At 44.3% G+C, this 23727-nt stretch overlaps 1 protein-coding gene across 1 annotated transcript in view; it reads left to right on the forward strand.

Moving 5' to 3' along the window:
• Positions 1-23337, forward strand: part of LOC135737375 (SH3 and cysteine-rich domain-containing protein-like) — a 29943-nt gene extending 6606 nt beyond the window's left edge. The window contains exons 3-4 of the mRNA XM_065255162.2: positions 22954-23035; positions 23120-23337. Of these exons, the coding sequence (XP_065111234.2) occupies positions 22954-23035; positions 23120-23253 (216 nt within the window). The 3' untranslated portion in view covers positions 23254-23337. The remainder of the gene's footprint in view (positions 1-22953; positions 23036-23119) is intronic.
• Positions 23338-23727: the final 390 nt, after the last annotated feature.

A 23727-nucleotide genomic window follows, 5' to 3' on the forward strand; every position in this document is an offset into this window, starting at 1 on the left:
GTAGTGGCACTTGGGAAATAAGAGTCAAAAACAAAACATAGGCAAAGCCACTCAGGTTATGTAACTTAGGAGGTCACAGTCCTTTAAAAGGTAAAGTAAAACTTGTCCGCGTGGCTGTGTAACCAAGGGTAGGCAGACAGACTTGGCCGACTCCGCGGCGTTCAAAAGCAGGCTGTGACCGGCTGCGGCAGCAGCGACGGGCTCGTGAGAGAGAGGGGAAATACTGGAGCGCCTGCGTTGCCTAGGCTCGTTCCACACACCTCCTCAGCAGAGTAACTGTACAGAGAGCAGACTGGGTAACACACAGGAGAAACTGCTTATCACTGATAATAACAAAGACTCGACTCGACAGGACAGGACAGGAGCACGGCTCCGTATCTAACACAGTGTGAGACACAACACAACGTGACCATCATATAATAATCCAACAGAGGAAGGGAAAAAGAGGGAACTATATATAGGGAGGTAAATAACAAGATGAGGAGCAGGTGAGGAAATGAGGAACACCTGGGGGAAGCGCTAATAGGTTAACAAGCGAGTAAATGAGAAGAGGTAAAATAGAGAAAGAACCCAAAGACGTAACAGTACCCCCCCCCTCAAAGTGCGCCACCTGGCGCACTAGAGGAGGACTGGCGAGAGCGATAAAAATTATCAATAAGCGAGCGGTCCAGGACGTCCCGGGCAGGAATCCAGCATCTCTCCTCCGGACCGTAACCTTCCCAATCTACCAGAAACTGATGACCACGACCCCGGGGGCGTACATCAAGAAGTCTACGGACACGATAGACAGGGGAACCCTCTATGCGAATAGGGGTGGTAACGGGGCGAGGGGGGGGGCGAATGACGGGCTTGAGACATGAGACATGAAACACCGGATGAACGCGACGCAGGTTAGAGGGCAACCGGAGCTTAACAGAAACAGGGCTAAGAATCTTAACGACACGAAATGGTCCAATAAACTTGGGGGCGAGCTTGCGCGAGGGGAATTGGAGAGGGAGATTGAGGGTGGAAAGCCAAACCCTTTGTCCGCACGTATAACGCGGACTCTTAATGCGATGCCTATTGGCAGCACGACGGGTAGCGGACCGAGACTTACAAAGAGCGGACCTAACCGCTCTCCAGGTGCGTTTGCAGCGTTCGATAAAAGCCTTGACAGAGGGCGCCTTAGATTCAGTATTGGAGGCGGAAAACAGCGGGGGTTGGTACCCTAGACAGCTCTGAAAGGGCGATAAACCGGTGGCAGAAGATGGAGCGGAGTTATAAGCATATTCTGCCCACGGGAGCTGTTCGGACCAAGAGGCGGGGTTGCGAAAAGCGAGACTGCGTAAGATGCGCCCTATAGTCTGATTAGCGCGTTCAGCCTGTCCATTGGTTTGCGGATGGAAACCAGAGGAAAGGCTGACAGAAGCCCCGATGAGGCGACAAAATTCCTTCCAAAACAGGGAGGAGAATTGTGGACCCCTATCTGACACGACATTTTCGGGGAGACCGTGGATCTTAAAAATGTGGTCAACGACTATCTGCGCAGTCTCCTTAGCGGAGGGAAGCTTAGGGAGCGGGATAAAACGGGCGGTCTTAGAGAAGCGGTCGATAACGGTGAGAATTACGGTCTTGCCTCCGGACAGCGGGAGGCCAGTGATAAAGTCAAGCGCTATCTGAGCCCATGGTCGCGACGGAATGGGTAAAGGTCTAAGGAGACCAGCGGGGGGCCGGTTGCTAGACTTAGTCTGGGCGCAAACAGAGCAAGACGCGATAAAGCGGCGGACGTCACGTTCTCGAGTGGGCCACCAAAATCTTTGGGAGATCGAGGCAATAGTACCTCTGACTCCAGGATGCGCAAATATCTTGGAGGCATGTCCCCACTGGAGAACGGCACGTCGAGCGGAAGACGGGACAAAAAGTAAGCCCTTAGGGCAGAGACGCGGGGTAATAGTGTTGGAAAGAGCGCGTTTAACCAGACGTTCGATTCCCCAGACCGCCGCTCCCACCACCATTTGCGGCAAAACTATGCCCTCCACGGTGGGAACAGAATCGGGGGGAGCGAACTGACGAGAGAGGGCATCAGGCTTTATATTCTTTGAACCGGGTCGAAAGGAAATGGTGAAATTAAAACGCGTAAAGAAGAGAGACCAACGGGCCTGACGAGCATTGAGCCTTTTAGCCGAACGGATGTACTCGAGATTACGGTGGTCTGTCCAGACCACGAACGGCAATAATGACCCCTCGAGCCAGTGACGCCACTCCCCGAGCGCGAGACGTATGGCCAGAAGTTCGCGATCCCCCACGTCATAGTTACGCTCGGCCGGCGAAAGCCGGTGGGAGAAAAAAGCGCACGGGTGTATCCTCCCGTCAGCGGGCGAGCGCTGGGAGAGGAAAGCCCCGACACCCACCTCGGAGGCATCCACCTCAACGATAAATTCTCTAGAGACGTCGGAGTAAATAAGAATGGGGGCTGATGAGAAAAGAGACTTAAGGTGATCAAAAGCCGACTGGGCAGCGTTACTCCAACTAAAGCGGGTCTTAACAGACGTAAGCGCAGTAAGGGGGGCTGCTACCTGACTGAAATTCCGAATAAACCGACGGTAAAAATTGGCAAACCCTAAGAACCGCTGAAGCGAGACGCGAGAGTCCGGGGCAGGCCAATCAGTGACGGCACTAACCTTAGAGGGATCCATACTAATGCCCTGGGGGGAAATCACAGAGCCTAGAAAAGTAGTAGTGCGCGCATGAAATGTACATTTCTCAGCCTTAACAAATAACTTGTTCTCCAGGAGACGTTGTAAGACCTGGCGAACGTGCTGCACATGTACCTGGAGAGAGGGGGAAAAAATTAGAATGTCATCAATGTAAACGAACACGAAAATATTCAACATGTCTCTGAGAACGTCATTGACCAATGCTTGAAACACGGAGGGGGCGTTGACGAGCCCGAAGGGGAGGACCCGGTATTCGAAATGACCAAGGGGGGTATTAAAAGCCGTCTTCCATTCGTCCCCCTCCCTGATGCGTACTAAGTGATACGCGTTACGTAGGTCCAGTTTTGTGAAGAACTGCGCCCCCTGCAAGATCTCAAAGGCCGATGACATAAGCGGTAGCGGATAACGATTCTTAATGGTAATGCTATTAAGACCTCTGTAATCAATGCAGGGGCGCAATGAACCGTCTTTCTTCTTCACAAAAAAGAACCCCGCACCAGCAGGGGAGGAGGAAGGGACAATAGTACCGGCCTCTAAAGATTCAGAGAGATATTTCTCAAGAGCCTTACGCTCGGGACCCGAAAGGGAGTAAAGGCTTCCCCGGGGGGGCGTGGTACCCGGGAGGAGCTCGATACAACAATCGTAAGGACGGTGCGGAGGAAGAGAGGCAGCCTGGGAACGACTGAAAACCGCTCGCAAATCGGCATACTCCTCAGGGACCCCAGATAAATCCCCCGGTTCCTCCTGAAACACAGAAACAGAAGAAACAGGAGACACAGCAGAAACTAAACACTTCACATGACATGACAGGCCCCAAGACAGAATGGAGCTCTTTAACCAGTTAATCTGAGGGTTATGTTCAACCAGCCAAGGATGGCCCAAAACAATAGGGGTAATGGGGGAGTGAAAAACTAAAAAAGAAATAGTCTCTCGGTGGTTGCCAGACACGATGAGACTCACAGGTGCAGTGACACGACCAACCTTAGCTAGTATCCGCCCATCCAAGGCAAATACAGTAGTGGGTTCCTGAAGGTTCACCAGCGGAATGCCGTGCCGTAAAGCCCATGCCTCATCCACGAAGCTACCCTCGGAGCCAGAGTCAATGAGGGCCAGACAAGAAGCCGAGGAACTCGGCCAGCGGAGGGAGACCGGTAAGGTAGTCCGAGAGAGAGGAGGAGGGGGAAAAGAGGCGGCGCTCACCCGTATCCCTCTCTCTACCGGTGAGCCCTGGCTTTTAAAGGGCAGGAGGAGGCAAAGTGGTCATCCGAGCCGCAGTAGAGGCAAAGCCGGTTGGAGATGCGGCGATGGCGTTCGGCAGCAGAAAGGCGAATCCCGCCTAGTTGCATCGGCTCCGTGTCGGGGACGACTGAGGAAGGGGAAACGGCAGCCGGGGAAGAGAGGAGTGACGTCTCCACGTGACGCGTCTTCCGGCGCAGCTCGAAACGTTTCTCAACACGAAGCGCTAGGTCGATGAGAGGGTCGAGACGAGATGGAACCTCACGAGCCAGTACCTCATCCTTAATATCAGCATTAAGACCCTCAATGAAGCGAGCCACCAGCGCCGGCTCATTCCATCCACAGGAGGTGGATAAAGTGCGGAATTCCACGGAAAAATCCGCCACCGAGCGCCTGCCCTGGCGGAGGCTGGACAACAGGCGGGAAGCCTCAGGCCCATGGACAGACCGGTCAAAAACCCGCAACATCTCCTCCTTAAACAGGATATACTGAGCCAGACAACCGGCATCGGTGTTCCAAACAGCCGTTCCCCACTCACGAGCCCGTCCCTTGAGAAGAGAGATGACGTAGGCGATCCGGGAACGATCTCTGGCATAGGTGGCAGGCTGAAGCGAAAAAACAACCTCACATTGCGTCAGAAATGATAAACATTCAGTCTGCTCACCAGAGTAGCACGGGGGATTATTCACACGAGGCTCCGGAGCCTCTGGGAGTCTCGGAGGAGAGGGCTCAATGCGGAGACGGTGAAGCTGCTGGGAGAGATCGGTTACTTGGGCAGCGAGAGAATCAACGACATGACGGGTGGCAGCAAGTTCCTCGTCATGTCTGCCCAGCATAGCACCTTGCAGCTCAATGGCAGCCTGGAAAGGATTATCCTCCGCGGGATTCATGTGGTAGGGTTGGATTATTCTGTCACGGAGAACAAAGAGGACCAAAGGCAAATTAGCAGGTGAGTCTTTTGCTTTAATATATACAGTTCGAGCCGTACAGGTAGTGGCACTTGGGAAATAAGAGTCAAAAACAAAACATAGGCAAAGCCACTCAGGTTATGTAACTTAGGAGGTCACAGTCCTTTAAAAGGTAAAGCAAAACTTGTCCGCGTGGCTGTGTAACCAAGGGTAGGCAGACAGACTTGGCCGACTCCGCGGCGTTCAAAAGCAGGCTGTGACCGGCTGCGGCAGCAGCGACGGGCTCGTGAGAGAGAGGGGAAATACTGGAGCGCCTGCGTTGCCTAGGCTCGTTCCACACACCTCCTCAGCAGAGTAACTGTACAGAGAGCAGACTGGGTAACACACAGGAGAAACTGCTTATCACTGATAATAACAAAGACTCGACAGGACAGGACAGGAGCACGGCTCCGTATCTAACACAGTGTGAGACACAACACAACGTGACCATCATATAATAATCCAACAGAGGAAGGGAAAAAGAGGGAACTATATATAGGGAGGTAAATAACAAGATGAGGAGCAGGTGAGGAAATGAGGAACACCTGGGGGAAGCGCTAATAGGTTAACAAGCGAGTAAATGAGAAGAGGTAAAATAGAGAAAGAACCCAAAGACGTAACAAGCCCGGGCTTTTATTTTCCCAAACCTATTGTCACACCAGGCGTCTTAAAGAGACAGGCGTCTATAAAAGACAGGCTTTTAATTTAATTGTTCCAGCATGACAGCAGGAGGTTACCACATATTACGTTTTATTTATAATTTGAATATGTTTAACAAATTAGTTTGTGTAAGAATAACAGTCTTAAATTATTGGCAGCATAAATAAAGCAAACGAGGATATGCTTTTTATTGGTTGTTGCGTGAAATCTTACCCAGATACAACAGTGCAATTTTCTGATTGGCTATTGTTTAGCCTCTTTCTTTTTTTTGGATCGGCTCGCTCGACTAGAACTCCAGGGGAGACGGGCTTGATAGAGAGCGTGCAGTGCAGCCAGATACATTTTGGGCGCTGCAGCATATTAAATATGATAAATAGTATTTCCGCGTGAGAAATACAGTGTGTGGCGGGAGTGCATGCATGAACAAAAGACTGAAAGCCCGGCTATTATCAGCGGCCTCAAAACACTACTGGCCCACCGGGAAAAGTCCCGACTCTCCCGATTGCCACTTCGCTACTGTCATCATCACTTCAATCCTGAAGACGAACCTTGTTGTGTTGTCATAGTGATGAGTAAGGGAACGACTGCGTCTGTGACATGACATCAACCAGTAATCAAAACTTCAGCGTGTGCATTCTGCACCATACAACTGGCTGAAACAGACGATATGATGGGTTTTAGAAGATTAAATACAACCCGAAACTAAAAAACAGACCCAGCCTTTATTTGAGACAGGCGTTTATTTATCCAAACCTGTCGTCACACCAGGCGTCTAAAAGAGACAGGCGTCTATTTGGGACTATTATTTGAAGTTTTACGGTATTATATATTCTCCTAAACACTGCCATGATTAATAATTACCAATGTTCTTGTAACTTGTAAATCATTTTAAATTATTAGTTTTTACATTTAAAATTATACTAGATGTAGCCGAAAGCACTATACACATTTAATATTGTGTGTGTGTGTGTGTGTGTGTGTGTGTGTGTGTGTGTGTGTGTGTGTGTGTGTGTGTGTGTGTGTGTGTGTAATTTTAAATTGTTCAAGAAAATTACAGTAGTATTGGATTGGCACGTTTCGTTATCGGCTGATTCTCAGAATTCTGGTGTCGGAATCGGATCGGAAATGGAAAAAGTGGTCGCGGGACATCCCTAGATAAAATGGCATATTCTTTTTGTGGCATCGGCTGCAATTTAAGTTCATAATGGAAAACTTACCACAGGGAATTATTTTTTAGTTTTTTTTTTAGTGTTGTTTGTTAATGGAAAGAAGTGCTACAGCACGTATAGGCACCGGACCCGTAAGTGCTCCCGGGTTAGGCTCGAGCACCCACCGAAAAATGGCCAAGCACATATGCTCAATGGATTCGCATTTGCTTCACATCTAAAACAACGCAGAAAACGTGACCGCGTCACTTTCCTCTTTCTTTTTAAATCGTGTGGGTGCTCTGTCGTTGATAAGTAATTTAGGCATTGTTTGACGTTGTGACAGCACCCACCAGCGGAAAAATAAACCAACGTCTATGAACATGCACGTTTGTTAAGAAATTTATATCTAATCCTTGTTTACATTTTTATATTTCAAAATATATGTATGCATTAAAAATAAGCCAATATGCACCAATGTGTGCATGTACATAAAAATTATTACTTGAGCCCTTTTCTCACAGACATTCCGGAAAATACTTGGAAAATGCATCCTGGATTTTTCCGGGATGGTTTATTTTTGTTCATTCACAGGATGGTTTATTTTTGTTCATTCATCATGCCAATGATTTGCCGGCATCTGAAAGGTCCTGGAAAGACACGTGACCTGTTGAAAGTCCTGCCCTATCTTCTACGCAGCGTCTTAAGTTTGCATATTATTTATTATTTCTCTCTCCAGAAACCACTTGCGTGCATTTTTGTTTATGATAAGACTATAAAGGAGCGTGTGACGCGCTGTTCTATGCTGGTGAATGATCGAGTGGATATTTGACGAGCTCCCTGATCCCTGTTTTAATCCAGTTTTCAGACATTTCTCATTGTGATTGTTTATATGCAGGTAAAACCCCAATTTTAGGAGCTGAACGATATATATCTTGTTGGGATAGAGCGGGCATTTTTGTTTATTATAAGCTCATACAGCATGTGACGCGATATTCTTTTATGCTGCTGAATGAACTCTGCTTCAGCCCAGTAAGTGACAAGCTAACTTACCCTGATATCTGCGTCAGTCCAGTTTGCTGACATTTCTTGTCATGAATGTTGTATTGCATGTAAATCCCTAAGTTTAAACAACTTCATGTTGCCATGACACACGCATACGCGTGTCAATGTTTATGTGTCTCATTTATCATTTCCTGAAAACTGCTTCAATCTAGTTTGCGACATTTCTCATTGTGAATGTTGATATACATGTAGATCTCTCGTTTTAAAGAGCTGAACTATAACTTTTGTTGTGATGACGCTCGCGTCCTCACTACGACACGCCCATTATGGCATTGTTTCAGCTTCTTGTTCACACAGAGGTTTTTCCATGAATCTGACTAGGTTCTCAGAAGATTTACGGGACGTGTTTGTGTTCACACAGATGCTTGTCTGGCAATTTTACGGGTATTTTCTGGGACAAAAGGTCTGTGTGAATGGGGTTTTGTACAGCAGCCTTTGCAGGATATATGACAAAATACTTGCTCCAGCATATATAAATCTCAAATCATGTGTTTGAGAACTACAGCTCCTAACATGTCCACTTCACCAGGTAGGATCTTACGAGACCTACTTCAACAGGAATAAATGATATAAAAAATTTCAGAAAAAGGAGAGATGTTGAACTGTTTTAATAATCACTTTTTTGCTGTTGGGTACCCACACTGTAAAAAACAATATGCCCCATCTACTCAATAAAATTGTGGCAACAGATTACAAGCAATATCATTAATTACATTCAACAAATAAAAATGTATTTTGATTTACTCTATAAACTCCTTAATATTAAAGCAACACTATGTAGTTTCCATGTAAAAATGACTTACAGCTCCCCCATGTGGTTGAAAAGCACAACAGTGCCTAGTATCAGACACTCTTCTGTAGGCAGGGGGAGGGGCGGGGCTGTGTTTCCTACCCTCCACCGCCACTTTCAGAGTGTGCTTGTAGCAGCTAGGAGGCTGCTCAGGTTGCAGCAACAGTACAATTTGTCCAGTTAAAAGTTGTTCTATCACTGAAATCATTTTAGAGACATTATTTAAAGGTAGAAAAACTACATAGTGTTGCTTTAACATATTCAAAAAGACAAACTGCAATTTCCAATTAAAAAAATTATTAAAATTTAAACAAAAATATTTGGTATACTAGACAAAGATCTAGCACTATACAATAAAAAATATTATGCCATATCTACTTAATAAAAGTGTGGCAACAGATTACAAGCAATATCATTAATTAAATTCAACAAATAAAAATTGAGTTAGAATCACTCCATAAACTCCTTAATAGTAAACCATTCAAAAAGGTGAACTGCAATTTGCAATTAGAAATTAATTTACATTTAAACTAAATATTGGGTATACAGGACAAAGACCTATAGCACTATACAATAAATACTATTCAATTATACTATTTTAATTTAACATCATGATTTAAAATGTATCCATTAATATTACTATTAGTAATAATGAGTATAATATCTGATTTTATAAAGACAGACAAAGATTAATAAATTCTTATTTTATTGCAGTCAAAAGAACATGAAAGCATCTAATTTTTAATGGTGTATTTGTAACAGTGTAAACTTCAAAAAGTATTTTACAGTCTTTAAAGAAAACCGTCCACATTTCCCGACGAAAGGTTCCATGTTTGTGTTCTGTTACATTGATTCACACCCAGAAAATCAGACAGCAGTTTAGACTTAATGTACTGTAATCAGTTTATAAACTTTGAAGAATCCAGCTCCAAGAAAAGTTTCTGAAACACCTGAAAAGATGCCAGGGATACTGGAGATTCAATGCATAGATCCAATCCAATCCAAGAAGGATAAAGCATGCCCTGGGAACATCTTTAAGGCATCGATAACAATTCCAGCATCCCTTGAGCTGCCACTCCTAGAAGATCCATTCTTTACAATTACAGCCATCACAAGCTGCTCAAGTCCCGCCTCTTCATCATTATCCTGCAACATTAAACAGCAATTATGTCTTAAAACCTTTATAAATTCATACAGCTTGAATATTGAAATAATCCACACATTAAACTTGTATATTAAAATGTTTTAAAGAAAACGTCTCGGTTACGTATGTTACCCTCGTTCCCTGAAGGAAGGGAATGGAGACGTCACGTCGTGACCGACGAATTGGGAACCGCTCCGCGGGTGACCTATCTACTTCGAGAAACTATAAAAACGCCAATGAACTTGGCATGCAGGTATTTGCATAATGCCGGCGCCGCCCCGCCAGGTGCATATAAGCCGCAGGTGCACAATACCAAATTATCTATATTATTGCTGAGAAGCCGAGCAACAGTGCCCGGCCTGAAAACAGCAATGGAACTGCAAACTGTGGCGACGGGACGTGACGTCTCCGTTCCCTTCCTTCAGGGAACGAGGGTTACATACGTAACCGAGACGTTCCCTTTCAGTCGGTCACTACGACGTCACGTAGTGTTAGATAGTGTTAGATACCTCTTGCGGTAAATCACTCATATCCTCCGTGCCCCGTCCAGAGACCATACATGAAGGTTCCACAGGTCGGGGCGCGGGTGCCATAATGTGCCCTCTTGTTGAGAAAGAAGGTCCTTCCTCAGGGGAATCTTCCAAGGAGGGGCTGTCGCGAGGAGAGAGAGTTCTGGAAACCAACTCCTGGTTGTCCAATACGGTGCCACAAACAGCACGCTCTCCTCGTCCTCCCGGATTTTGCATAGTGCGCAATGAGGCTCACCGGAGGGAACGCGTATTTGCGCATGTTTCGTGGCCAGCTGTGTGCCAATGCATCCACGCCGAGCGAGTCGTCGGCTAGTGAATAGAACAGGCGACAATGGGTCGTCTCTGGGGAAGCAAACAGATCTATCTGCGCTTTGCCGAAATGTCTCCAAATCTGCTGAACCGCTATGGGGTGGAGTCGCCATTCGCCGGGATGCGCAGCCCGAGAAAGCGCATCCGCCTCTACGTTGAGCGTGCCCGGGATGTAAATGGCACGAAGAGACCTCAAATTCTTCTGACTCCAAGTGAGGAGGTGACGGGCGAGATGCGACAGGTGACGCGAGCGTAAACCGCCTTGACGATTGATGTACGCCACGGTCGCAGTGTTGTCTGTGCGAACTAATACATCTTTGCCCCGTAACTCGTACGTGGCCCCCCACCCCGTGTCTGAAGCATCTGTGCATACTATTGCATGCCTGGAGACCTGTCTCAGAGGCACACCGGCTCGGAGAAACGCACGGTCTGACCACGGAGTGAAAGTGCGACGACACGCGGGTGTAATGATAACACGGTGAATGCCGCGCAGCCACGCTCTCCTCGGGACTCGGTCGTGTAGCCAATGCTTAAGCGGTCGCATATGCAGCAGTCTGAGTGGTGTCACAGCTGCAGCTGCTGCCATATGCCCCAAAAGCTTCTGAAATTGTTTCAGCGGGACCGCGCTCCTGCTCTTGAATGTATTCAGGCAAGTCGGAATTGACTGTACACGCGCTTCTGTTAAACGAGCTGTCAAATCGACCGAGTCCAGTTCCATCCCGAGAAAAGAGATTCTCTGCACGGGGCAAAGCTTGCTCTTTTCCCAGTTGACCCGAAGACCCAAACGAGCGAGGTGTTCTAGAGTTAAATCTCTGTGATCGCACAGCGTCTGACGTGTTTGCGCTTTTATGAGCCAATCGTCTAGATACGCGAGAATGCGCACACCTTTCTCTCTCAGGGGTTTTAAAGCCCCCTCCACTACCTTGGTGAATACACGGGGCGACAGAGAGAGCCCGAATGGGAGGACTTTATACTGGTATGCTCGCCCCTCGAACGCAAAGCGGAGAAATGGCCTGTGCCGGGGGAGAATCGATAAGTGAAACTACGCGTCCTTCAGGTCGATGGATGCGAACCAATCGTTTGGACGAATGCATGGAAATATGTGTTTGGGCGTCAGTATCTTGAACGGCATTCTGTGAAGTGCACGGTTCAGTGAACGCAGGTCCAGGATCGGTCGCAAGCCGCCGCTTTTCTTGGGTACAATAAAGTAAGGGCTGTAAAACCCCGACCTCATCTCGGCTGGAGGGACCGGCTCGATCGCGTCCTTCACCAATAGGACAGCGATCTCCGCACGGAGGACGTGCGCATCGGCAGCTCTCACCGCAGTGAAACGAACGACGGACAATTTGGGGGGACGCCGGGCAAATTGAATCGCATAGCCGAGACAAATCGTGCGTAAAAGCCAACGCGACGGGCTGGGAAGCTGTACCCACACCCCCAGACACCGTGCGAGAGGGACTAAAGGCACGATCGGTGTACCCGCGGCGGGCGCAACGGAGGTGATCGCCGGTGTGTGCGTATTGGCCGCACCGACTGCAGTGTTGTGTGTGATAACACTCACCTGAGTCCGTTGCTGGGTGGGTGAGTAAGGGAGGCTCTGCTGAAGACACCTCACACCACTCGATGCACCCTCTGGCGAAGGGGGAGGAAGATGATGGGTTATGAGCCCGTGATTGTCTCCTGTCCCCTGAGAAGTTGGAGAGCGCGGAGGGGTTATGAGCCCGTGCGTCACTCTCGTTCTCCTCTGATGAGTCGGAGAACGAGGGGGGGTTATGAGCCCGCTCGTGTCTCCGGTGCTCATCTGAAGACCTAGAGATGGAAGTGGAATTCGCTCTTTTAGTGAAATTGTGGGTGCCGACTGAAAAGTCGGCAGAACAGAAAATTGAAACAAAAGATTCCCCAACCGGCCCTCCTCCGGTGGGGGGAGTGGTGCCTTCACCATCTCCCGAAGAGCGATCCCCTCCATCTCTAGGTCGCCCGTCTCAGGCCCGCTTCGATCTTCTTTTTCCACCCTTTGAAGCGGGCTGAGCGGGCGGGGCGGGCTGCTGACGACCGGTTCCTCGCTTCTTAGAAGAGCCCCGAGGAGGAACGGAGGCGGCCGCCGCAGGACGCCCTCGGCGAGGAGCAGGCTGAGGCGCCGACGTAGACGGGGCAGGCGCAGGACGCTTCCGACGTGGCATGATCTGAGCGATGGCCTCAGTCTGCTTCTTGGCCGCGGAGAATTGCTGGGCAAACTCCTCGACCGTCTCGCCGAACAGGCCGGTCTGGGAAACCGGAGCATTCAGGAGCCGGGTCTTATCAGCATCCTTCATGTCTGCCAGACACAGCCAGAGATGGTGTTCCTGGACTACCAGGGTAGACATCGCACGCCCGACGGCGCGTGCGGTGACCTTGGTCGCACGGAGCGCCAGATCAGTTGCCACACGCAGTTCGGAGAACTCCGCTGAGTCGTGACCTCCCGCGTGCAGGTCCCTCAGAGCCTTAGCCTGGTGAACCTGCAGCAATGCCATGGCATGCAGGGCAGAGGCTGCCTCCCCACAAGCCTTGTAAGCAGCACCGGTCAGCGCCGAAGACTGCTTACAGGCCCGTGAGGGGAGAGTAGGCTGGTCCCGCCAGGAGGAAGCGACACCGGCCGGACACAACTGCATCGCGACCGGCCGCTCCACTGACGGGATACCAGTGTACCCCTTGGCATCTCCACCCTCGAGAGAGGTGAGGGGTGAAGGCTGAAACAGCCGGTTCCGGGCGGAAAACGGGGTTTTCCACGACCGCGTCAGCTCTTCATGCACCTCGGGGAAGAAAGGCACCGGGGGCGAGGACTGAGAAGCCCTGGCACCCCCGAAGAACCAATCATCGAGGCGGGACGGTTCAGGTGGGGGAGGTTTAGTCCACTCCAACCCGACCGCCTCCGCCGCCCGAGCGAGCATGGCTGCCATCTCGGGGTTGAACGCAGAAGCCGCAACCTGGCCCGAAGGCGGGAGCGGATCCGGATCAACGTCCGAGGCTGACAACCCCCCCTCCGACGTTACGGTGGACATCGCGTCGGGTGGAGGCTCGACAGAGCGCGAGGACACCGTAGAACATGGGCCGCTCGTCTCCATGGGGACCTCCGCTGGCAACGGATCAGGGCGCTGGGAGCTGCTGGACGAACCAGCAGACCGACCCAGCACCGTTATACGGAGGTCATCCTTTGCAAGTTTGGTAGCTGCGCCCTTAGCAGCACCAGACTTGGAAGGCGGGCGCCGTTCCCGGAGAAACGACACCCGTTTCCGCAAATCCGCCATAGTCATGCCCTCACAGATGGAGCATGAACTATCAAGCAACGCTGCCTCTGCGTGCTGGAGCCCCAGACACAAAAGACAATGCTTGTGGCCATCCCGGGGGGCGATGAACACACCGCATCCAGAAACCGAGCACGGACGGAAATCCATCTTTAAAAAGACGACCCCGACCGTGACACGAATGAGTGGCTGTCTTTAAAAAGACACAAAGCTCAAACGTGCTGCTCTTTTAGGGAAATCACTCTTTTGTGCGAGCTGGTGAAACACACAGGGAGAGGCAACGCACTCACTCGAACTCAAGTCCTAAATTAAAGAGACAGAGAGAGAGAGAAAGGGTGGAGAAAAACACTGCGAGCCTCCGCTGAGGTGTCTTTGCCCAACCAACTTCAGCAAGCTGAGATCTTTTTCCTCCAAGAACAGGGATCTACGAAGATCAGTATACGCTTCTCGAGAGCAGATGGCTGCCGGCTTCGAAGCAATAAAGCTAATTTGGTATTGTGCACCTGCGGCTTATATACGCACCTGGCGGGGCGGCGCCGGCATTATGCAAATACCTGCATGCCAAGTTCATTGGCGTTTTTATAGTTTCTCGAAGTAGATAGGTCACCCGCGGAGCGGTTCCCAATTCGTCGGTCACGACGTGACGTCGTAGTGACCGACTGAAAGGGAACTGGAAGATATGTGCAATGGAGTTCATCTGAGTTTGTGGCTAATTATAAATGTTTGAAATCTGCAGTAATATCGAAAACTGTTAATAAATTCTCATTGGAAAATACAAATAACACGATAGGATACAGTCACATATTTATTTGTTAACCAAGTTACTCACATGTGTATATACCAGGGCTTAAAAACGAAAAAAATTATCAATCGTTTCACTCCGAGCAGAATCGATATTTTAACGTTTCCGTTTTTGCGTTCCTCATTGAACATTTACGTTCCGAAAACGGTTTACTTAGAAAAAATACCGGTTAATAACGTTATTTTAATTCAGGGTATACTTTAACAAATGCATGCATCCAGACTAATTTTCACACAAAAATAATAACATAACACATGATATAACTAAACTTCAACATTTCATTAATTGTTAAAACCACAAAAGAAATACCTGCATTCATTTTAAGTATAAACAGCTGAAAAAACGACCCGTTTTCAACCATTTCTTTTTCTGGTTGAAACCGCAGCATACTCTGCTGGATGTTTATGTTAAATGTGCCTCTGTAAGTTACCTCAGTGATTCCCGGCTACTGTACTTCTCCCCCACATCCTTCAATATTGCAGACAGACTTGTTAAGACAGCTTGTCGTAAGAAAAATAATAACGAAAAGGAATTTCTTGGTGGCGACCCATCTAAAAAGTTATAAGTCCCCTGGCTTTTCTGAGTTACAGTTTGCATCTTCATATTTCCAAGCAAGTTTTAACTTAAACATAACTCTGAACATTTGATGGGTAGCTTTGTGGTTATTTAAGACAAATGCTATCGGGCCGGAGACTCGATGACTGCTGCGCGGGCATTTCACTCACGCTATGTGTCAAAGTCACTCACGCTTGATGCGTCAAAGTCACGTGTTGTACTGTTCAAATCATGATTGGTCACTGATAAGTACAATATTAAAGAAAACGATAAAATAACGTTATTAACCGGTTAATGGTCATTTTAAATAAACGTTTCTGTTCAGAACGATTAAAATTGATTTTGTTTTCGTTTTCGTTTTTGTTCCTGTTAAAATTTCGTTCGTTTCCGGTTTTCGTTTTCGTTCCTTGAACCGGTTCAGAGTATATACAAACACATACACTATATACACAATATAATATGTACAATATATTTATTTAATAATATTCCTCACCTTTTGTTGTGAATAAAGTTCTCCTGTTGTTTCATGTTGCCTGCAGGAAACTGCAGTACAGGCCTTCATGAACACACAATTTAGATAATAGGTCGCAAAATTAATAATAATAATAATAAATGTTCAATTTACATTATGTAGAAAGCTTAAACATTTTAAAAAGATAACTTATACATTTTATATCTTCCTCGCCTTTTGTGGAATTAAATGAATAATGTTATATTTCCCCGTTTCGGTGGGCAGAAGAAAACTCCAGTAAAAGAGGCCTTTGTCAAACAATTCAGTCAGCAATGGTTCATGTTTCTGCGGGAAAATTCAACACAGGGCGTCGCAATTGAGCACACAATTTATTTACAGCGGAGAATAGTTTTACATTACCAATTTATTCGAATACTTTGTGGATATAATAAACACAAAGCTAAATAAACCGAAAAAGACCGCAGTAAAGTCACGTTTATCTTTAAAACACGAACCGAGCGAGCGAGCGAGCAGAATTTGTCATAATAGATACATACATATCTATGAAAGTTCGTGATAAGAGAACCCACCCATTCAGAGGAACAGTATGATTGGTCAGTTTTTCTGTCACTCAAAATGAGTTACAGCTGGACCACCAATCGCAGGCCGTTTCTGAATCCGAAGGGTGTAGACTGCGGAGGTCACATGCAGACTGCATACGCCATTAAGCCTAGTTTGTTTAAGTTAACTAAGTGTTACATTCGCAAGTCATACGCATATTACAACAATTTACGATTAACTAAGAATAAAAGTCAACTTGTTAATATTCTGAAATAAGACATGATGACGAATGCATCCTAGATATGCGACCTCCTAAGGTCCTAAAGCTGAAGTTACGTCCAAACCCAGTTCATATTAATCCTTATTGAAATTAATATTTACAAATTACAAACTAATTATACAAAGAAACACTGCTTATAGACTTATAAGACCAAAGATTACCCGTTAAATTTACCCGAAATGAATTTTATCCACAGTTTAAACACTACATTGACGTCACAGCCAGCGGTGATTTTCAGCAAGACTGGCCGAGGTGAGGCGCCGTTGTCCGGTATATATGAGCGCTGAGCGCCCGCTGATTATCTGGAGCTCCCATCGCCAAAAACTTGAAGGAAATGTTTAAATAGGCGATATCTTTATGAACCTACTGCAGATTCTTGTTTAAAAAACATACATTCTCGACTGAAATGCTTTCAAAACTTTGAATTGTGGCACAATAACACAAGATATTTCCTAAATCCGTCTGCTCAGCACTCACTACCTGTATCAACCTGAAATGGTTTTTAATTTAAAACAGCTCATTTGTATTATGTTGGATTTATTCAGTATTCGCTACATTCGCAGATACACAATAAGAATAGCTAAATCCTTCACAAAAACAATAAGTTGTTTTTATTCCAGTCATTTTTAAATAATTGTAACACAAAAAAATTACCAAACTAAATGAAATTAATTTTATTAAATAAAGTTTACATATTCAATTTCATCAAATCTACAAGCCTGCAGAATGACTTTTACAGTGCAGAACTAAAGAAATGAATATTGAAATTGATGGCACAGGAAGACATCTATCAGATTAGGTTAACTTTTGGGGCCTTTACTTTTTAAATGTGGTTTGTGTCACTCTTTTAGTCGTTTTACCAACAAAGGCCACTAAGGGCCCTATTTTAACGATCTAAGCGCATTGTCTAAAGCGCACAGCGCAACGTGCGTGTCCGAATCCACTTTTGCTAATTTAACGACGGGAAAAATGGTTTGTGCGCCGAGCGCATGGTCGAAAAGGGTTGGTCCTATTGTAAAGGGAGTATTTTGGGCGTAACGTGCAGTAAACCAATGAGAGTCTCAGCTCTCATTCCCTTTAAAAGCAAGTTGCGCTGGCACTATGTCTAATCCCTATTTAGATGACGGACTTTGTAAACTGAAAAACTAAGCGAAGGAAGAAGATTACCAGTTTAAGATTAATGTTAAATAATTGTGTTGTTTTTCACTTGTATTGAAATTGTTATTTTTTTATTAAAACCTTTAAAACCCGTTTTCTTTTAGTCATGTAAGTAAAAATGCAGGCTTGTAATTGCTTTAAATGTATGGCTATCCAATATCATCAAAAAATAATTTACAAGGATGTAAGAAAAGGTTTGTACTCTAAAAATACTTTATTTGTAACAAACAGGAGATAAAGAATTTACAAACGGCTCTATGCGCGTTTCAGCACTTTGGACAGCGTTTTTTTTTAGCAAAGAGTTTTTTTTTAAGCATGACTTAAAAATGTTTCTCATCTCACCATATCCGCAGGTACAGAGTCATCATATAATAAATCCGTGAGGTAGCATTTAAAAAAACATTTAAAAACAGATGCATTTGTTTAAAGCAAAGCATTTATTTACTTACCAGGCTGCAGGTGAAGCAACTCTTTGCGCCTTCTAACATCTCATAATTAGTCCTCATTTATGTCCAAGAGATTCAATAATAATCTTTTACATTCAGTCCTTTAATCTTTCATATTTAAAAGCATTTTTGTGCTGCTGCGCATTCATGTACTTTGTGATAAGCAAACCCGCGTTGTCCTCCCGTTTATATGCGCATACTAATGCGCTCTTTAAATAACATAAAACACATTGCGCCATTGACTTTAGACTTTAGACCAGGTTTTTGTTGGTCAATGGCGTAGTCTATTTTAGTTGCCTCAAAATAGCAACGCGCCAACAATGCGCCTGAACACACCTCATTTTCAGACCAGAACGCCCATGGGCGCAAAAGGGGGCGCAAATGCATTTGCTATTTAAACAACGCGGCCCTAAACGTGAAAATTAAGGTGGAAACTAGCGAAAGCACTTGCGTCGCGCATTGCGCTGCATTGCGCCGGGTGTAAGATAGAGCCCTATGTGTCAACGTTTTGCTCCATACTCATGTCACAAATTATTCAATTACTCTCACTGCATTATTATTACTGCTAAAATGTTTTAAAATATGAAAACTACATTCTTAGAGCTTTCCAATGATATATACTTTAAATGAGACTAAAACTAATGTAATGTTCTTCTATAGATCAAAAAAACAAGTGGCAAATCATCCACCCCTTAAACCCCTATGGCACAACAATAGAGGTAGTGACAGAATATAAATATCTTGGTTTTATGCTGGGTGATTCCTTGTCTTTTAAATCTCATGTTAATCAATTATGGACTAAATTCTTGGTTCTTGGTAGGGACTAAATAAAAAATTTAATTTATTTTAAATTTATTTTAAAAATTAAAAATAAAATTAGGGTTTTATTTAGAAATAAATCCTGCTTCTCTTTTAAAGCAAAAAGAAAATTTGTTTTATCCTACTTTTATTCCTGTCCCTGATAATGGAGATATTTTGTATAAATCAGCAACTGCCAAACGTTTAAATTCTTTGGATAATTTATATCATGGTGCACTTAGGTTTATATTAAATTGTAACTATAGCACTTACCATTGTAAATTGTACAAAAGAGTATGATAGCTGTCATTATCAATGTGCAGACGTAAGCACTGGTACCTTTTTATTTATAACTCTATCTTGGGACAGTTGCCTCAATATCTCTGCTCCCTTACTCGCCTTAAATCTTCTGCGATCACAAGATTGGTACATTCTTTCAGTACCATCTTTATGAATTTGGAAAACAAGCATTTTGGTACATGGCATCCAGCGAGTGGAACTTTTTACATAAGTCCTTGAAATTAGCTACACTACTGTGGATTAATTTTTTTAAATCTTCAATTGTTGAGCTGTTAAAGGAAGAAACAATTTGTAAATGTTTTTTTAATCTGTATTAATGATGTGTTAATACTGTGTCTGATGTCTTTATTTTATTTTTATTTTAAATACTCTGTTGCTCATCTTATCCAGGTCACTTCTGTAAAAGAGATTTTTAATCTCAGAAGGTTTTATCTGGTTAAATAAAGGGAACAAAAATATAGTGACTGAAAATATTAATTCACTTTACATTTAAAATTTTTGACAGTGATTAATAAACACAAATGGAATTGTTTAAGTATTGTGCATTAGTTTTATTATGTGGAATCGGAACCGGGAATTGTTAGGCAGAACTGGAACCGGAATCGGAATAATAAAATTTCTTACGATACCCAAACCTAGTTAGCTGCGTTATCCGCGGTGCTGAACCAAGGCCATTAATGGTTAGCAGATTATAAACTTATAAACTTCTGCTTATTTATAAACCTGAACTTAACTTTTAATAGGTTGTGTTGGTCATTATGGAAATCAGCTGTTGCGCTGGTGTTATTAAATTTGCGCTTTTTCAGTAAATAAACAGCAGATATTACCACTCCAATCTGCACATTTTTGGAACTGCGCTCTGATACTAATTTTGCCCTTAATAAATCTGGCCCATGATTTGGCCAGCCAAATATCAAATAAAAAGAACCAATGGGCTGCTTATTAGGTGTCTCATGGGCCGGCCTGTTTGGAAAAACATCTTACATTAACTTTTTGGATTAAAATTAAAAAAAAGAATGTGAGGGAGTGAGACAGATAAGAAGGATACATCTATCATGTAAACACCTAAGTGCATTAAGCGCGGGGCCAACAAGTCTTGTCTCTTCTGGGATATTTACAGGACCCCACACACAGATAAAAAAAGTGAAAGGAAAAGCTAAAATTTCCATTCAGTTTCCTGTGTTTTCCAGGGTATACCAGGATTCTCTAAAACTAAGTGGATGACCTTGAGAACCAGTTCACAGCAGTTAGGTTCTAGTTAGCAGTTTTCCTGTAGCACAGTTGGTAGAGCATTGTTTTAACAAGGCAAAAGGTTGTATGTTCAATTTCCAGGGATAATGAATAAATGTTTAGCTTGAATCCATTTGGATCAGGGGCGGAGTGGGACCCAAAAATCTACCGGGAAATTTCATAGACCATCAGCCCTCCGTGGTCAAAAAAAGAAAAAAAGAAAATGGTTCCCTGTAAATAAGCAAATGCTGAAATCTAAAATTACAATAAAATGACTGCACAACAACATGAAATACCATGTGTAATAATTATTATTTAAAAGATCTTAAAGTCAACAACAGTTCCCTAGTTTTAGGTAAACTTAAGCTTACTATGCTTGCAAAGCAGTTGCTTATAAAATTATTAAGCCTGTTTTGAGAGAGATGTTTTATGTGACAAAATGTCAGTCATTGTGTGATAACGAAAATATAACGAGGCTTATGCTGCGTTCCAGGCAGGTTTGTAAACCCGTGAATTACGACTTCAAAACCACGACTCTGCGTTCCAGGCAGCCTGAAACCCGTGTTTTTACCTCCTTCTACCTGTGAAAGTGCACTGGAACGGCAGTCAAACTCGTGACTTCCCACCCGTGAACTCGTACTAGATCGATGTACTCCCAGTTCAGAGTCGTGAGTCGTGGTTTTGAAGTCGTGATTCACGGGTTACCGGTTGCCTGGAACGCAGCATTAGACTAACTTACATGTTCTGAGAAGGTGTTGTCCGTGAACAGGCTGTAAACTGTTGGCTAAGTTACAGACACTCGTGAATAACTGATGCTGATTATCTGGGAAACATTCTCTAACAGCAGTCAAGTTGTCATTGTTTGTGTCAAAGTTGTGTATTTGTTGTAACATTAAAACAGAAGATCAGACTTACTCTGTGCTGCTCAAAGTGATGCTCGGACTGCAGCTCCATTCCTCTGAGGGTGTGCGAGGCTATGCTTTTTATTGGTTGTTGCGTTAAATCTTACCCAGATACAACAGTGCTATTTTCTGATTGGCTATTGTGTACCCTCTTTTTTTTTTTTTGATTGGCTGATAGAACTCCAGGAGAGACGGGCTTGATAGAGAGAGCGGTGCGGCCAGATACATTTTGAGCGCTGAAGCATATTAAATATATGATAAATAGTTTTTAGTGTGGCCGGAGTGCATGACTAAAGACTGAAAGCACGGCTATTATCAGACCGTCCTTCGCGGCCTTAAAACACTACCGGCCCACCGGGAAAAGTCCCGACTCTCCCGATTGCCACTCCGCCACTGATTTGGATAAAAATGTCTGAGAAATGTGTAAAAGTAGTGTCATCTAAATTCAAGACGGATTTATTGATTAAAATTAAAATTCTAGTAATCTAGAAATCTAAGGGGCGGTTTCCCGGACAGGGATTAGACTAGTCCTAGACTTAAACACTTTTAAGAGCTCTCCAAATTGAAAACAACTTGCACTGACATATCTTAAAATACATCAGTGCCCTTTGTTTTACCTCAAAATGCACACAGGTAATGTTTTTAGCGAGGCATGTTTGTTAAAATTAGTTGTATTTCCTAATTAAATTAAGGCCTAGTCCTGGATTAAGCTAATCCTGGTCCGGGAAACCGCCCCTAAGAGTTCACCAGACACCACAAAAAATATCCTTGTCGAAGACACTTTAAGTAGGATCACCCTTTGACTAGTCTATATTATTATTATAACGAGTTTCTGATTCTAGCGCCCAAGGATAACATGATCAGCACAAGAAATTAAAAATGTAGTATCAGTCCTGGGCCTACAGATTGGTGTTTGGTGGGTTGGGACTTGGGACCACGAGTCTCCTGATGATGTAGTGGGCTCTCGCAGATGGAAAATGTAGCTGTGGAGAGGGGTCTGACTTAAAAAAGAGAAGAATTCCCCACAGGATTTAATTCCACGTTTGCTTATAAGTTTGCTATTTTTAAACTCTGTTTATTTATCTTGGCCCTACAGATCAGTGAGAATCTTTGAGCTAAGAATGCTTTTTAAAGAGTAGTTTACTACCCTAACAACTTCCTTTATGAGCACGTAAACATTGCATGGCAGATCTATTATTGTTCTTTTAGTTGATTAAATAAATTGCATTAAAAACCTTTTCAGTTTAGTCATTTCAGTATTTCATAGGCAATTGCAGTTATTAGCATCAACTTCATCACCCTACATGTCCCTTCACATGCTGCAAGAGAAGTGTGATGTGGGAACACTACAGAGCTTTGTGCTGAGTTAGAGTGGTGCTTATATTAATCCCCAACCTCAGTCGTAGGTACTAAGAATCCTTCAAAGCAAATTTGTGATGTAGATTGCATAGACTATTAGTAGCTCGACACAGCATATACAAATAAGGGCATACTTTCTGAGGGCCGAACCTGTTTGCTCCAGCATGCTAATTCAAATTATGACTTTGTTTTTTTTAGAAGGTGTATATTATGTACTGAAACTGAAAGACAGAAATTGTCTGGTTGCATAAACAGTGTGGTATTAAAACTGCAGAGCCCCTCACTCAATCCTCTGTGTGTTATGGCAGCCCAAAGGTTTTCGAAGATATTCCAGTTCCCCTCTGCTAATTCAGGAACAGTTTGGCTGCATCAGGGAGGTTATGCCCATTGGTAAGCACTTTTTTTAACATCAGCACATTGTCAAGATAAAAGCTTTACTTTGTAGTATTTTAACAGGTGTTTGTTCTGTTCTAGCTTGTGGCAGTAAGGTTGACCCAGTGTATGAGACATTAAGGTTTGGAACCTCTCTGGCACAGAAGTCTAAGCGGGCCAGTGGATCAGAATCACCACAGAGAAACTCTGTAAGAAACGCAAATAAATTATTCTAATGAGTTTGTTCTACAGTATCTAGTGCAGTGTTTTTTTCAAAGTTTACACTTAAAGGTCCAAATCTGAAATCTCATAATTTTCATAGGTCCAGAAAAAATGGTTATTAGAAAAATTGTCAAGCATGGTTATAATTTTATTAAAATCAATTGTTTATATAACAAATCAACAGAAATAGTTTGGAAAAAAAGTATTTTCTATTAACGTACATACACAACAAGAGGATTTTGCATTTAAAGTTTAAAAAAATTAAACATGAAACATGTCAAAATAACCAGGTGCAAAATACAGAGCAACCTAATTAGATACATTTTCCATCAGATGCATTAACCGTGGCAAAAAAAGGTGTGGTTGGTAGACGGAGACACTGACCTAAAATAGGGGTGCACCTATAAATTGGCCGATGATGCTTGCTATGCTTCTCAATGAAATTAGGTGAAATGCAGCTACATCCAAAAGCCAGAGGGCGCTCTTGT

The sequence above is a fragment of the Paramisgurnus dabryanus genome, chromosome 17, assembly GCF_030506205.2.
Source record: "Paramisgurnus dabryanus chromosome 17, PD_genome_1.1, whole genome shotgun sequence".
Taxonomy (NCBI): Eukaryota; Metazoa; Chordata; class Actinopteri; order Cypriniformes; family Cobitidae; genus Paramisgurnus; species Paramisgurnus dabryanus.